This window comes from Lissotriton helveticus, chromosome 7 (genome assembly GCF_964261635.1).
Source record: "Lissotriton helveticus chromosome 7, aLisHel1.1, whole genome shotgun sequence".
NCBI classification, from domain to species: domain Eukaryota; kingdom Metazoa; phylum Chordata; class Amphibia; order Caudata; family Salamandridae; genus Lissotriton; species Lissotriton helveticus.
In genome coordinates this window covers 1,597,081,362-1,597,096,023 of record NC_136068.1, presented here as the reverse complement: position 1 = coordinate 1,597,096,023, position 14,662 = coordinate 1,597,081,362, and the positions used below count along the sequence as shown (strand labels likewise).

The 14,662-nt window shown below is 48.5% G+C and overlaps 1 protein-coding gene across 10 annotated transcripts in view; it reads right to left on the bottom strand.

Annotated features, from left to right (window-relative positions):
- The window catches only part of MED25 (mediator complex subunit 25), a 260,000-nt gene that overhangs the window by 142,597 nt on the left and 102,741 nt on the right, over window positions 1-14,662 (bottom strand). For all 10 annotated transcript variants that reach the window (XM_078655193.1, XM_078655183.1, XM_078655190.1 and 7 more), the window contains one exon: window positions 3,547-3,735. In XM_078655193.1, the coding sequence (XP_078511319.1) occupies window positions 3,547-3,686 (140 nt within the window). In that variant the 5' untranslated portion in view covers window positions 3,687-3,735. The remainder of the gene's footprint in view (window positions 1-3,546; window positions 3,736-14,662) is intronic.

Sequence of the window (14,662 nt, the reverse complement as noted above, 5' to 3'; positions counted from 1 at the left end):
CTATGCTTAGGGAATGGTTGTCCTATTCTGAATTAACAGTCCTTTCTGCACCAATGTTCTTACTCCAAAATGGGGCTAGTAGAATGCACCCCTGGCTGGGGGTCTGTTACTGTGGTTTGAAATGTTACTAAAACCTGCTTCATAAGAGTAATTGCCCCAGGGATCTGGGTTTATGAACTGTTAGCACTTCCTCCTTAGGAACTGTGGCCCCATCTTTCATGAAATGGTGATGCATACCTAATGAACGGTTTTACCTGTGCCAATTAAATGTTTTACATTTAAGGGAATGGGTAGCCCTGATCAATGAAACGTCATTCCTGGTTACTGAGGTGTTTACCCTGGTATTGGACTGTTTTAGAGGTCCCAAGGCCCACAGTTTATAGGCCTAAATTCATACAAAGGTTAACCCCTGATTAGGGGCTGTAATGGAAAGCTTACCGTTCCAAGATGAAGAGTATTAGTGAGTGCTAGGCCCAAACCCAGGGATTATCTGTATTTCGCCTAGTGTACTGCCCAGCCTAGGCCTTATGCATGGTTTACCTGTTATTAAATATTTACTTCTGCTCAGAGAAGTGGTTACTTCCTGGATGAAATGTTGGTGCATAACTAATTAAAAGTTCTACTTCTACTATGGAACTGCTTAATGCTCATTCCTGCTGGGAGTGATTCTTAAAATGGTTAATCCTGCACAAGGGGTTGTTTATCCTTAATGAAATGTTTTCTGCCCCTTTAGTGCCGCATTTACGGGAAACCTACAGTTATTTATTTACATGTTTACTGCTGTAAAACGCTTGCCCGTGCTTGGTGAGAATTGGGTAAAATGTCTACAGAACTAATATGATGCAATGTCATTTGGTTGCCTTTGTGATGTATTCCTTACAGGTGCTGACGAGGAGCAAGGCTGAGGTCAGGCCTGTGTTTATCTATTATATAGTATTATCCAATATTTAATATTTATTCCTCTAAGTATTTATTACAAGTGTTGAAACCTATGTATTCTGAAGGAAAACTAATGAGATATTGATACTGTAATTTTTGATTACCCTGACTCTGCTCTATATAAAAGTTATCTAATTTTTATACAAACTAACTGGAGTGGCGTCACTCATTGCGTGCCCAGTTTTCTGTCTCAGTGGATGCGTGTGCTGTATGGTCGCTTTACACATAAGCTTTCGGATGCCTACCCGCTCGTGCCATGCTACCCTCGGGGAGCTGGTGACCCCAGTTCCAACACCTAGCAAACCTGCATCTGAAATAAATCATGTATTTAGGAAGGGTCACCAACTTAGGACATTGGCATTGGACACTCACCCACCATTGGTGGCATGCTTTATAATAGGATCCTATAATCATTCAGGACACATTCGCCTGAATGAGCTTGCCAACTTCAGAGACTTTCCAGATGCCCTTTCTATATGATAGGTGGCAATCTAGTATAAGGCGGCCTCATCGCTCAGCACTGGACTGGCCAGGCCCATACTGAAGTTTAAAATATAATTTTCCTCCAGACAGAAATAGCTGTTGATTATTAGGTTTTCCCAATTTCTCGGCAGGAAAAGGAGGATGAGAGATTGGATATTAATTTGCGTGATTCAGGGGGTTGGTGACGGGCTTCTTGAGTAAAAGTTGCACATTCGCATGTTTCCAAACTACCAGAACACTGGCTTCAGTGAGAGAAGAATTGAAAAGCTTAGTTAAGTGAGCACTAAACAAAGTAGGATAAGAAGAAATATTGTTGTACAGACACAGGTCATCAGGAGATCGAGAGTGTATTGACTGTATGGCGAGTTTATTGTCCCAGCTGGTTATTTCTTTAATTATACAGAGGTTGCTCCGAGGTGCTGGATGTGGCTGCTCTGCAAACAGTTGGATGCCAAAGTTGTCATAAATCTTCTTAAACATGTCTTGAATAAAATGGACAAAGTTACATATAGACCAGAGAAGGCAAGAATGGAAGATTTTCTGGCCAAAGGATGAAAAACTTCTTTGGCGGAGCACAAACTATTCTCAAATGTTCTATGTAAGAAAATGTATATTGGCCAATCAAATACTCATGATAAATACTGAGAATAAGTTTGTACTGAGCTTTATCTGTTTCAGATTTGGATCATCTCCATGCCGGTCTGTTTAATGTGTTGTTTTTGGGCTCTCAGTTCTTCAGAGTACCACTTATCTGAGAACTCTTTCCTTTTAACTTTGCTCATTTTGATTGGGGCAATGGTATCAAGTGCTTCTACCATAGTTGTGTGGTAGCTTTTCGCTGCTATATCAATATAAGAGAAATTATCTCTGGATGGTAGTGAGAGCATCTCTGTAAGATTGCCCCTATTTACCTAGGTCCACTGTTTATATATTGATATATCTCTGGAGGAAGGGATAGGAAGTTATGCTTTTTCTGTTTGGAAAAACAAACTAAGTAGTGATCAGTCCAAGGTAATGGAGTTAGTACATAAATCTGGATGGTCTTCAAGTTCGTAAAAATGAGACCCAGTGTGAGACAAGCAATATGTGCGGGACCAGTCACATTCTGAAGAAGTTTGGCGGCTTCGGAATTCTCCTTAAGTTTGATATTAATAGTGTCCTCAAGATGGATGTTCCCCATCATTAAGAAGTGTTTTGATTTAATAATATGATGAGCAAAGAGATACATCACTTTGGCACTAAAGTAGGAGGTCTTTAAATTACAGCACCCCTCAAGAAACTAGGGGGAGTCAGGTCCATTTTATAAATAAAATGTTGTATTTGTTTGTAAGGTGTGGGTCTATAATAGTGCAATTGAAGTGGTGTTTAAAAAGTATGGCAATACCACCCCCATCTTTTCCTCCCAGTCTAAGATGATGATCTCAATTTTGGGGAATGGCTATAGAGTTCAATGTGGTACAAAAGGGGGTGGTGATGGACGGAGCATCCAAATCAATCAAACACTCACACCCAGTCAAAAGTTCTGGGTTTAATCCATCACCGTTCTTTAGCCCACTCTGCCACCCCAGTTCAGACATGACTATATGTAAATCAGTCTGACCCTGTGCCACATGGGAACAGTCCAGCCCGAACTGCCAAGCCATGCCTTCCCTGGAGTTCAATGTGGTTTTAAGCTATGTATCAGTTATGAGGCATACATCTCAATTTGTGGTGTGAATGATATCCCCACCCTGCAGCAGTGTGTTTAGAAAACAATTTGGCACCGAGGTATAGAACTTTCACAATCTGGTTAGAAGCAAGTTTCATGGTATTTAATCGCTCCTAGAGATCAGAATAAAAGACTAACATGTGCCAACAGCTAGCCTTGAGGATATCAAGGAGGACCAGTGTATTAAGCCTACCAACGGTCCCCTGCCAATTACCTTCAAATGGTTTTGTTACATCTCGTTCTGAAAGGCCAACTAAGGCTTAAATCTCTCAGGGATCAGTACACTGAGTATCATTACACTGGGTTATTTGCAGCACTTACAACTAGCAGAACAGATGTAATGCGTGCTTATATAGATATATATATATATATTTAAATCTTTAAGATACAGTCACCTAAGAAGTCCCAATACTTACTCAATGGCAGGCAGTAGGTAATGTTTCCGAAGTGACTCAAAGTATGGTCCCAGGTTTGCCGTGCCCTCAATTACAAAGACCACATCCGATACAATACCACTGTTGCCTGCTGAAGGGGTATCCAGTCCAGGGACCACCATGGCTCATGAGGAGCCCAACGACAGAGGACACGCTTGTCCGTTCAGCAGCCTAGAGGGTGCAACAAAAGTACATGGAACATTATTAGAGCCCTGTATCTCCGCTTTCCTTGGACACACTCTTCTAGCAGTCGGTACTGTTAATAATGGCACTCACAAACATTCCATATCACAAGTGAATTAAGATGAAGACATTTTCTAATCTTTCTTGCTTACAGCAAGCAATCGGGGTGGTGGGGGTGGTGGGGTGACATTTATTTTTTTAATTATTCACAATGCTATAAATTCCAAGCACTGGCAATGACTTACAACTGAAAGTGTCTCTTCAACCAATGCTGAGCTAAGACACTCAATAACACGTCGTACATGCACCCTGTCACTCATTCTTGCAATCACACATTCCAAATCCACCCACTGACTCGTTCTTGCCTTTATTTAATCATCTGTCCACACTAAGAGATGCAAAAGCAGCAAACATATGCAAGAAAAGTTAAAAGAAGGAAAAAGAAGAAATTGTGCTGCCTAAATGTGGCAGGCAAATGATTGCAATTAAACAAATGAAGTAACAAATGTAAACATAGCAGCGGGTGGCTATCCTGGAATGGTATGACGACTAGCGCATCAGAGTTTTAAAATTCCAACACAGTCATCACATTTAGAATCAAAGTTCTGGCCATCTAGCAATGGTAAAACAATGATACACTATGCACAATAGCAATCCATGATGGCAAGGCGAGGACAGGTAGCTCCTTCAGGAGACCTGCTGACGCACTTTTATAAAAATAAATAAATAATAAAATGTTAGCAGAAAAGAAGAAAATGTTAACACTAACAAGGATATTTGCAGGCTCTACATGTTACCTATGTATAATCTGGTGGAAGCAGAGTGTGAATGATACACAAAAAGACTAATAGCTGAAAATGGGTGGCTGAAAGACCTTTGAAGCTCCCCTGCCACAAATGGCTCCTCTTGGCCTGGGGAAGGTGTGAACACCTCCGCCCAGGAAAAGCTCTGTTTCTGGGCTATCACTTCTAGAGGCTACTGCAAAGGTTAGGGGGCGTATATTACTTCATAGACTGGAAGACTGGGCAACCACTTATAAAATATTAGTGGACACACAATATGGTTTTAAAAAGGTGTTGGGCACAGTTCACCAATGTCTGAATTTGAGTATTATAGGGATGTACACAATGGTTAAAAAGGGTAAAATATAGCTATCATTTATGGACCTCAGCAGCTTTGGACTGCGTTTCACACTCAAAACTGTGAATAATTATGGATCTAGGGGTAGAGGTGGGAATCATCACCTTTATAGGCAGCTGTATTGCGATGCATATGCCAGAGTGAGAATCGTCAGGGATGGCGAATGCTCAGGGAGCATTAACATCACTAGAGGGGTTAGGCAGGGGTGCGTTTTAGCCCCTTCCTGTTTTCCATGTATACCATCTGGGTGCAATCAGTTTTAAGGTCATGAGCGAGGGAAACAGCGTATATTGGATCGCGCCCCCCCTATATTACTTAACGCCGATGATGCAGTATTAAATTACTAGAAAAAGGAAGGGTTGCAAAGCTTAATTGGTGATTATATTGCTTTTATGCCCGATCTGGATCTGAACGTCAATGGTACCAAAATGTATAACATGACCTGTGGGGTTAAACCAGGACAAAAACAGTCTTCTATCTATTACACTGGGATATTGAACCTTGAAGGAAGTGGAGGGGATGAGGGGGTGGGGGGCGCGGGGTACTGCTTGATGGTGACATGCTTGTTCTATGTTTTTCCTTGTTGCAAAGCAATAAAAATGGTTTTTTTTGTTTTGTTTAAAAACAGTCTTCTATGCTGAAGAATTCAAATTGAGTGAAACCCCAACCTTTACCTACCTCCGGATCCTTTTCAGTAGTAATCATTGCTGGATCTCCATGATAGCGAATAGGTGTGCCCTGATGGCGAAATCCATCAATGGGATGCTTTTTTTTATAAAACAAATTGGGTACAAAGGCGATCGGGGAACTCTTCATCATAGAGTAAAAGAGTGTCGTGGCTTCATATGACGCCGAGGTATGGGGAATGGGTAACACACCGAGCATCCAAAGGGTGGAAAATTAATTTGTTAAAAATATTCTAGCTCTTACCCCAAGGTTCTCGAACTTAATTTCTCATTCTGAAGTGGGAGACCCATACATAAAAGACAACATTAAGATTCTGCTGTGGCAATGTATATGGCCGCGAGAGGAAACAGGTCTCAATAAACTGATCCTTATGGATAGCTTGACCTTTGATCATGCTCTGGCGATCCCATGGTTTAGATACGTAAAGACTTGCTGTGAGGAGATTGACAAGTTGAAAGGCCATGAGGAAAAGATGGAAGATGGAAAAATCAAAGTCATCTGTTGTTGCCTATAGCATGAAGTCCCCTCAGGAGGGTCTCCAAGCTTACCTGATCCTAGAGCAAAATGTCCAGCACTGGTTTATTTTGACCAGATTTTAGAGCTAATCTTTTGCCATGCCTACAAAGCCCTCCACGATGTAGGACCAGCATACTTGAACCACTGCCTCTCATTCCACATACCCAACAGACACCTTCGCTCCGCCCAGCTGGCCCTGGCCACCGTCCCTCGGATCAATAAACTAAAACCGGAGTAAGATCCTTCCACTATCTCGCCGCCAAGACCTGGAACCAGCTGCATCTCCACCTCAGACAATCCCTGACGCTGAACCAATTCAGGAAGAATCCCAAGACTTGGCTCTTCGACTTGCAAGCGGGTTAGCTTTTGCATAGGTTTTTAATAATAAGTACGCAAGTCTTACTGCCTGCCATAACCTTTTATAATAAACATATCAGACCTACGGCATCTGACATAATGTTTGTGCAAAGAACCAAACAGGACGATAACCTTTATCAGTGGCTTGTCACTATAATCCTTACTGTATTGCGGATACTCTGGTCACCACAAGCACTCCATCAATGGAAGAACACACCATCAACAAAGAAGTGGGTGTAGTCTATGGATCTTTCGCACTACTTCTTCTTAATGCCCCTTTTCTGTTGATCACTCCTCAATGGTCAAGACAGACCTAAAAACAACATGACTGTGTGTGCTATTTGTTATCCTTGCAACACCAAACATGTTGTCCTGCAGCACGCTCTCTGAAGCTGTAATGCTTAGTGATCCAAAATATCAGCTGGATACATATTCAAGAGTTAACAACAGGAAGGAAGCTTACAGAAGCAGGGCCAAATGTTTGTACCGCCCAATTGCTTCCCTTCTAGAGTAAAACGAAAGTGCTCTTCTTCCAGACAAGCAAGATGCGCCACCTCATATCCTACCACCATGTTAGTAACATGGCCACTGCTATGCAATGTCGGAAAACACAAACAAACCATCAAGCAGCGGGCAAAGTGGTTTGGCTGTATGAGAACTAACTTACATGCCATCAGAAGTTCTAAACGCAAAGCCAAATACATGAGCAGTGATGGGCGGCAGAGGAGCCAACCCTGCAGAGATAGGTACAGAGACCAAAAGGAAGCAGAATGATCTGAGGAACATGGAAGAGGTTACTGACATTACCACAAGGGACTGTTTAAAGTCAAGCCCAATCAGAAGAGCCAATAGTGAAATTAATGGTAAATTCTTGCAAACTTCCACGAAGTGTCATGGCTTGCTTTACAACAGAACACCCAACTAAACCTTAAACAAGCATTTACAATGCAATGGTCTCGGCAGCATTAAAGGTAGAGCTATTAGCATTGCTCATGATTTTTTTTTTTTTAAATCATAAATAAATGGCATTGTCATTTACATTGCCAATAGCTTCATCGCTTGCACATGCGAGACCTATTGCATTAGCACCCACACACAGAGTAAGTAGTAGAGTGAGAAGTTGATAGTGAGTAGAAGAGAGTTATTAGTAAAGAGTATTAGAGAGCGCATCAGAGCTGTGTGAATAATAACAGCTGTGAGCCCGTGCCTGAGGTGCATCATCAGAGCTGTGTGAATAATAACAGCTGTGAGCCCGTACCTGAGGTGCATCATCAGAGCTGTGTGAATAATAACAGCTGTGAGCCCGTGCCTGAAGTGCATCATCAGAGCTGTGTGAATAATAACTGCGTCAGCCCTGTGCCTGAGGTGCATCATCAGAGCTGTGTGAATAATAACTGCGTCTGCCCCGTGCCCGAGGTGCATCATCAGAGCTGTGTGAATAATAACTGCGTCAGCCCGTGCCTGAGGTGCATCATCAGAGTTGTGTGAATAATAACTGCGTCAGCCCCGTGCCTGAGGTGCATCATCAGAGCTGTGTGAATAATAACAGCTGTGACCCCCTGCCTGAGGTGCATCATCAGAGCTGTGTGAATAATAACTGCGTCAGCCCGTGCCTGAGGTGCATCATCAGAGCTGTGTGAATAATAACTGCGTCAGCCCCGTGCCTGAGGTGCATCATCAGAGCTGTGTGAATAATAACAGCTGTGAGCCCCTGCCTGAGGTGCATTAGAGCTGTGTGAATAATAACTGCGTCAGCCCGTGCCTGAGGTGCATCATCAGAGCTGTGTGAATAACTGCGTCAGCCCCGTGCCTGAGGTGCATCATCAGAGCTGTGTGAATAATAATAACAGCTGTGAGCCCCTGCCTGAGGTGCATCATCAGAGCTGTGTGAATAACTGCGTCAGCCCCGTGCCTGAGGTGATGACCTCGAAGACTAATCGGTTTTTAAGTATTTTACTCACCAACAATTTCACGCAAATAGGGATTTTTCCGATCACCTATTGTTTTTACCCCACCCCACCTCACGTCATCCACACGTTTTTCGTGCTAAATTGTGAGCCCGAGGCGCGCGCGCAGGTCAAGGCACGCACACAAGGCCAGATGAGAAACACTCGTACCACTTTTATTAAAACCATACGAAGTTTTCCCAAATACTTCACCAAGCACGTCAGTATTCTCAAGTCACTCGCAGGGGTGATTAATGTCGCTGCCCGCCATGAAAAAAAAAGAGCTGGGGGAAGATAATGAGTCTGCTGGGATCCCTCTGTCCTCCCCGTGAACCCCTGCGCCTGTGAGCTCCGTGCCTGCCCGATATTCCGACACGCGCCTTGGGATTGGGTCGCGCGCGTGAGCTGTCTACGTTACAAGCTCACGCGCGCGACCCAATCCCAAGGCGCACGTCGGAATCCGCCTCCGCCATAGACAATGCTGCGCGCGTGGCCAGCTCTGGTCTCCACTCCTGGTCGGGTCTTGTCGGCTGAGCCGACGACTATGGTTCTCTGGCGAGAACGAGCTTCGCGCGCTTCTAGCCGAGACCCAAAAAGGCCAGTAGCTGAAGAGAGCGGACTAAAAAGACCATTCTCTTTTTACTGCATCACGCATTTGTATATGCATATATTTTTGTATTGGTAACATAAGGTTTCCCACAACTCTCTACAGGAAAGGCCTCCAAAAATGCTATATTATTTCAGCTTTCCTCACAAAGTCACAGTGCTGAACGCTTTTATACCCTCCAGATTGGACTACTTCAACATCAAGTTTTTGGTTTCCCGAAAACAGGGATACACTGTGTTGTATAGTCCAAAACAGGGTGGCCAGACTCCTACTACATCATGCTCTACCTACCCCCAAGAGAACAAACACTATAGTAGTTGCAGATGACTGAAGAAAAAAATGTTAAGTCACTGGCATGGTCCACAAAGCACCATTCTCTCAAAAGCATTTTCCCTATAAATGGGAAAGGCCACGAGGCAGAGAATTTTCCATACCAACAGCTTTATTATGTAACATGCCTTCTTCCCTACACAGGAAGCGTGATCTTTTGATACTTAGGAATGGTTAGTAAACGTAGTTATTTCCTTAACGAACAGTTACTTACCTTCGGTAACGATATATCTGTAAGAAACATTAGTTAGTTAGATTCCTTACCTTAGAATAACCCCCAGGCATCAGACTGGATCCGGAAAATTTTGCGTAGCAGTACCCTTGCGCGTCAGTAGGCGTCGTCTGCGGCTCCGCGTCCGTTGTCGTTGGTACCGGGATGACGTTGTCTGAGTACTTAGACGCCGCCCTCGTGAGCGGACGTCAGTTCTTATACACAGCTTTTCCGCACCAGAAACGCAGAGCCAGGATAAAAACAGACACTGGTGCCATGAAACTAGGGACCTGAAAGGGAAGACCTTAACCCTAGATATCGATTCGCAGAACGGGGAGGATGGGTGGGGCGGTAAGGAATCTAACTAACTAATGTTTCTTACAGATATATCATTACCGAAGGTAAGTAACTTGTTCATCTGAAAGAAACACGTTAGTTAGATTCCTTACCTTAGAATAGATACCCCAGCAATACCAACCCCGGTGGTGGGTCTGCGAACCAAGATCACACCAGAAAGTCCCGGAGAACGGCCAAAGAAGCCATCTCTCCGGACTTAGCTGTCCAGGCAGTAGTGTCTTGCGAACCTGTGCAGCGAGGCCCACGTAACTGCCTGACAGATGTCCTGCAAGGGGACTCCCCGACCAAGGGCAGTAATAGCCGCTGTGGCCCGAGTAGAATGGGCCCTCAGCCCAACAGGAGGCTCCTTCCTCGCCAAAGAGTAGCAAATCTTGATGCACAAGACGACCCACAGAGAGATGGTTCGTTTGTGCACCGCCCGTCCCTTCTTAGCGCCCACGTAACCAACAAAGAGTTGGTCATCCACCCGGAACTGGCGTGTGATCCAGATAATATGAGAGCGCACGTTTTGGGTCCAGACGGTGGAGCCTCTCTTCCTCTTTCGAGGGATGCGGAGGCGGAAAGAAGGTGGGCAAGGTGATGGACTCCCCGATGTGGAAGGCTGTGACTACCTAGGGCAGGAAAGAGGGTCGCGTCCGCAACACAACTTTGTCCAGATGGACAGTAAGGAAGGGAGGTTGTGAAAAAAGGGCCTGGAACTCACGCACTTTCCTGGCAGAGGTGATGGCAACCAGGAATGCAGTCTTAAAAGTGAGAAGACGAAGAGGACAGTTATGAAGTGGCTCAAAAGGAGCGCACATTAGATAAGTTAGAACAAGGTTCAAGTCCCACTGCGGCATCACGAAAGGAACAGGAGGAAACATATGAGTGATGCTCTTCAAGAACCTATTTACAACGGGGGACTTGAACAAAGAGGGCTGATCAGGTAGCCTTAAGGCGGAAATGGCAGAGAGGTAGCCTTAAATAGTGCCCAGAGCAGAGCCCTGCTGGGCAAGAGAAAGAAGGAAGAGTAGAACCTCAGAAAGAGGGGCAGAGAGTGGATCCACAGCCTTTGCTGTGCACAATGCCACAGATGTGTTCCACCTGCAGGCGTATACCGATTTTGTGGTGGGACGCCTGGCTCCCAGAATTGAATCGCAGACTTCAGGAGGCAAGTCAAATGGCCTCAACTGTCGGCGCTCAATCTCCACGCATGGAGGTGGAGACTGGACAGGTTCGGGTGGAGGACCGTCCCATGCTGCTGCGACAGAAGGTCCTCCTGAAGAGGCAGATGAATCGGGGGATCAACTGACATGCTGAGTAGCTCGGGATACCAGGATCTTCGTGCCCAGTCTGGAGCCACAAGGATGACTTGGGCCCGGTCGCGCCTGTTCATCTTCAGCACTCTGGGCAGAAGTGGTATAGGCGGAAAGGCGTACAACAGACCGCAACTCCACTCGCGACGAAAAGCGTCTCCGAGCGAGTGCCGCCTTGGAAATTCCAACGCGCAGAACTGATGAAATTGCACGTCCTCTTCTGTGGCGAATAGATCTAACCAAGGCTCTCCCCACTGCTGAAAGAGACCTTGCGCCACGTCCGAGTGCAGACACCATTCGTGATCCATCATGCACCGACGGCTGAGTTCGTCCGCCCTGGCGTTTAGGGAACCTGCCAGGTGTTGAACCACCAGGCTCACGCCCTGATGTTCCAGCCACAGCCAGAGGCACAGTGCCTCCTGGCATAGGGTCCACGACCCCACCCCGCCCTGTTTGTTGCAGTACCACATGGCGGTGGTGTTGTCCGTGAACACCTGCACTACACTTCCCCGGACAGAGGGAAGGAATGCCTTCAGTGCAAGCCGGATCGCCCGCAGCTCCAGAAGGTTGATGTGGAGCTGGGACTCCGCCGGAGACCAGAGGCCTCCGATCTCTGCCTCTCCCATGTGGCTCCCCTAGCCCAGGAGGGACGCATCCGTCACAACAACATATTCCGGTTGGAGAAGGGAGAGGGATCTGCCGCTGACCCAATCGCGGTCCGTGAGCCACCATTGCAACGGTCTCGCAGTGCCCTCCAAGATCCGGACATGGTCGGACCGGTTGTCCTGATGCTGGGCCCACTGAAAGTTCAGGTCCCACTGCAGAGCCCGCATCCGCCACCTGGCGTGATGCACCAGAAGGATGCAGGTGGCCATCAGCCCCAGAAGCCGCAGCGTCAACCTGACCGAGACCCGGGATAAAGGCTGAAAGATCAGAATCAGAGCCTGAATATCCCGAACCCCCTGCTCGGGAGGATAAACCCAAAACTGCGCCGAATCCAGAACCGCTCCGATGAAGAGGAGCCTTTGAGAGGGACACAGGTGCGACTTCGGCACATTGATGGAAAACCCCAGCAAGTGCAGGAGGTCGGCCGTAGTCTGAAGATGGCTGACGACTGTCTGGGGCGAGCCCGCCTTCAACAACCAGTCGTCGAGGTGGGGGAAGACTGACACCCCTAACCTGCACAGATGAGCTGCGACCACCGCCATCACTTTCGTGAACAACCGTGGGGCGCTGGTAAGGCCAAAGGGGAGCACGGTGAACTGGAAGTGCTCGTGGCCTACCATGAACCGCAGGTAACGCCGGTGGGCAGGCAGGACGGGATGTAGAAATACGCGTCCTGCAAGTCCAACGCTACCATCCAGTCTCCGGGGTCCAGGGCAGCTAAGACCCGAGCCAGAGTGAGCATCTTGAACTTCTCCTTCCGGAGGAAGCCGTTGACGTTCCGTAGGTCGAAGATAGGGTGCAGGCCCCCTTTGCACTTCTTGGGAAGTAGAAAGTAGTGGGAATAGCAACCACACCCTACTTCTGGCCCAGGAACGCGCTCGATGGCCCCCTTGGGCAAGAGGGCCAACACTTCCTCTTGCAGAAGTTGCAAGTGATCCCCCGACACGCGGTGGTACTGCGGTGGCATGGCTGAATGGGTTACCTCGAAGGGGAGGGAGTAGCCCCTTCGGACGATTTGCAGCACTCACCTGTCGAAGTGATGGTACGCCAGTGAAGGAGGTGATGGCGGACCCTTCCCCCCACTGGCGTTAAATGGGCCTGAAAGCTCGGACTAGGAGGGCTTTGAGGAGGATGCTGCGGGAGTGGATGTGGGCTGGCCGCGCCGTTGTCCCCTGGCACCGCCACGGCGGTTACCACGTCCACCGCCGCGCTGGATGTTAGACTGCGGCCCGTGGCTGGCAGGACGTGAAGGGGCTCCCCTTCCTTGGCCACGAAAGGAGCGAAAGGCAGACTGCTGCTCACGCTGCCCCGAGAGGCTTAAGAACTCGGCCGTAGCCCTGGAGTCCTTGAAACGTTCAAGCGCATGATCTGCCTTGCCACCAAAGAGGTGGCTGCCATCAAACGGCATGTCCATGAGGGTGTTCTGGACATCGGCTGAAAAGTTGGCGGACCTCAGCTAGGCGTGGCGGCGACCCGCCACTTTCGTTGACATCGCCCTGCCCAGCGAGTCCGCGGTATCCAGCCCACATCGTATAGAATACCGAGCTGCGTCTCGTCCCTCCGCGAGGGCTTGAGCGAGTTTTTCCGGGGCCCCCTCCGGACGCTCTGGCAGCACGGCTGCAACCATATCCCACAGAGAGTGGGTATAACGGCCCAAAAGGCAAGCAGTGTTGACTGACCGCAACCCACAGCTGAGGAATGAAAACAGTTTCTTACCAAACTGTTCATACCTTTTGGATTCCCGATCTGGGGGTGCAGTGGGGAATGCGGATTGGGAAGTAGAGGCCTTGGTAACCAGGCTCTCAGGGTGGGGTGGGTGGACACGAAGCTAGGGTCGCCCGGAGCTGGGCGGTGGCGACGTTCCTATCTACAGCGGGGCCTGTAGCGGGCCTGGACCAGGTGCCCAACAGGACGTCCATGAGAGCCTCATTAAACAGCAGTAAAGGCTCTGGAGCACCAGTCTGCGGTTTCGGGGAGCGTAAGCGCCAAGCCCTTGGCTGCCCGCGTCAACACCACACTATAAGCAGCCCCCTCCTCCGTAGCCACGGTAGGAGGGGAGACAAAGCCAATGTCAGGGGAGGTGTCAAGACCTCTGGCCTCCCCTAGCTCCTCTGTCCAGTCCTGGAAGGACTGACACTCACGTGTCAGAGGGTCCTCAGACCCCTCCCAATCCCCTTCGTTCTCAATCTCATGATACTCAGGGTCAAAGGATGGAGCCGGATCAAACAAGAAAGCCTCTTCAGCCAGCGTTGACGCCGGTCCGGCGCTGGATCCGGACCCAGAGAGGGATCAGGGACGGTGTCGTGCAGGGACGGCGCAGGGGCAACACCGTGGGGGTCGACGCCGGTGGGGTCGTGAGGTCGATCAGCGGCGACCCAGATCCGGAACCGGATCCAGTGGGAGCCTGCGGCATTGGGACCGAAGTCACAGACGGCACCAGGGCGAAGCACCCGACGGCGCCGGAGCACCCGGCCCGCTTGGACTCCCAGTCGGGGCCGGGGGTCCGGAGGCACCGCTGGACCAGACGGAGGAGAGAGAGACCTCATGGCCTCGATCTCCTCGGGCGTGTTGCGTGCAGCCCAGGGACCAGCGGGTATGGAGCTGGCCGCGGCGCCTGCGGCTCCGGCGGAGCCGCGGAGGCGGTGTCGCCCGAACCCCCGGCCACGCCGCGCCAGCATCGGGGGGAGTCAGAAGAGCGATGGCGTCTCTTCGACTTCTTGTGCCTCTTACCTGAGGGCTTGGAGCCCGACGAATGGTGTCGACTCGTCGATCTTCGATGACTGTGGCCCCGTGACTGGTCCCT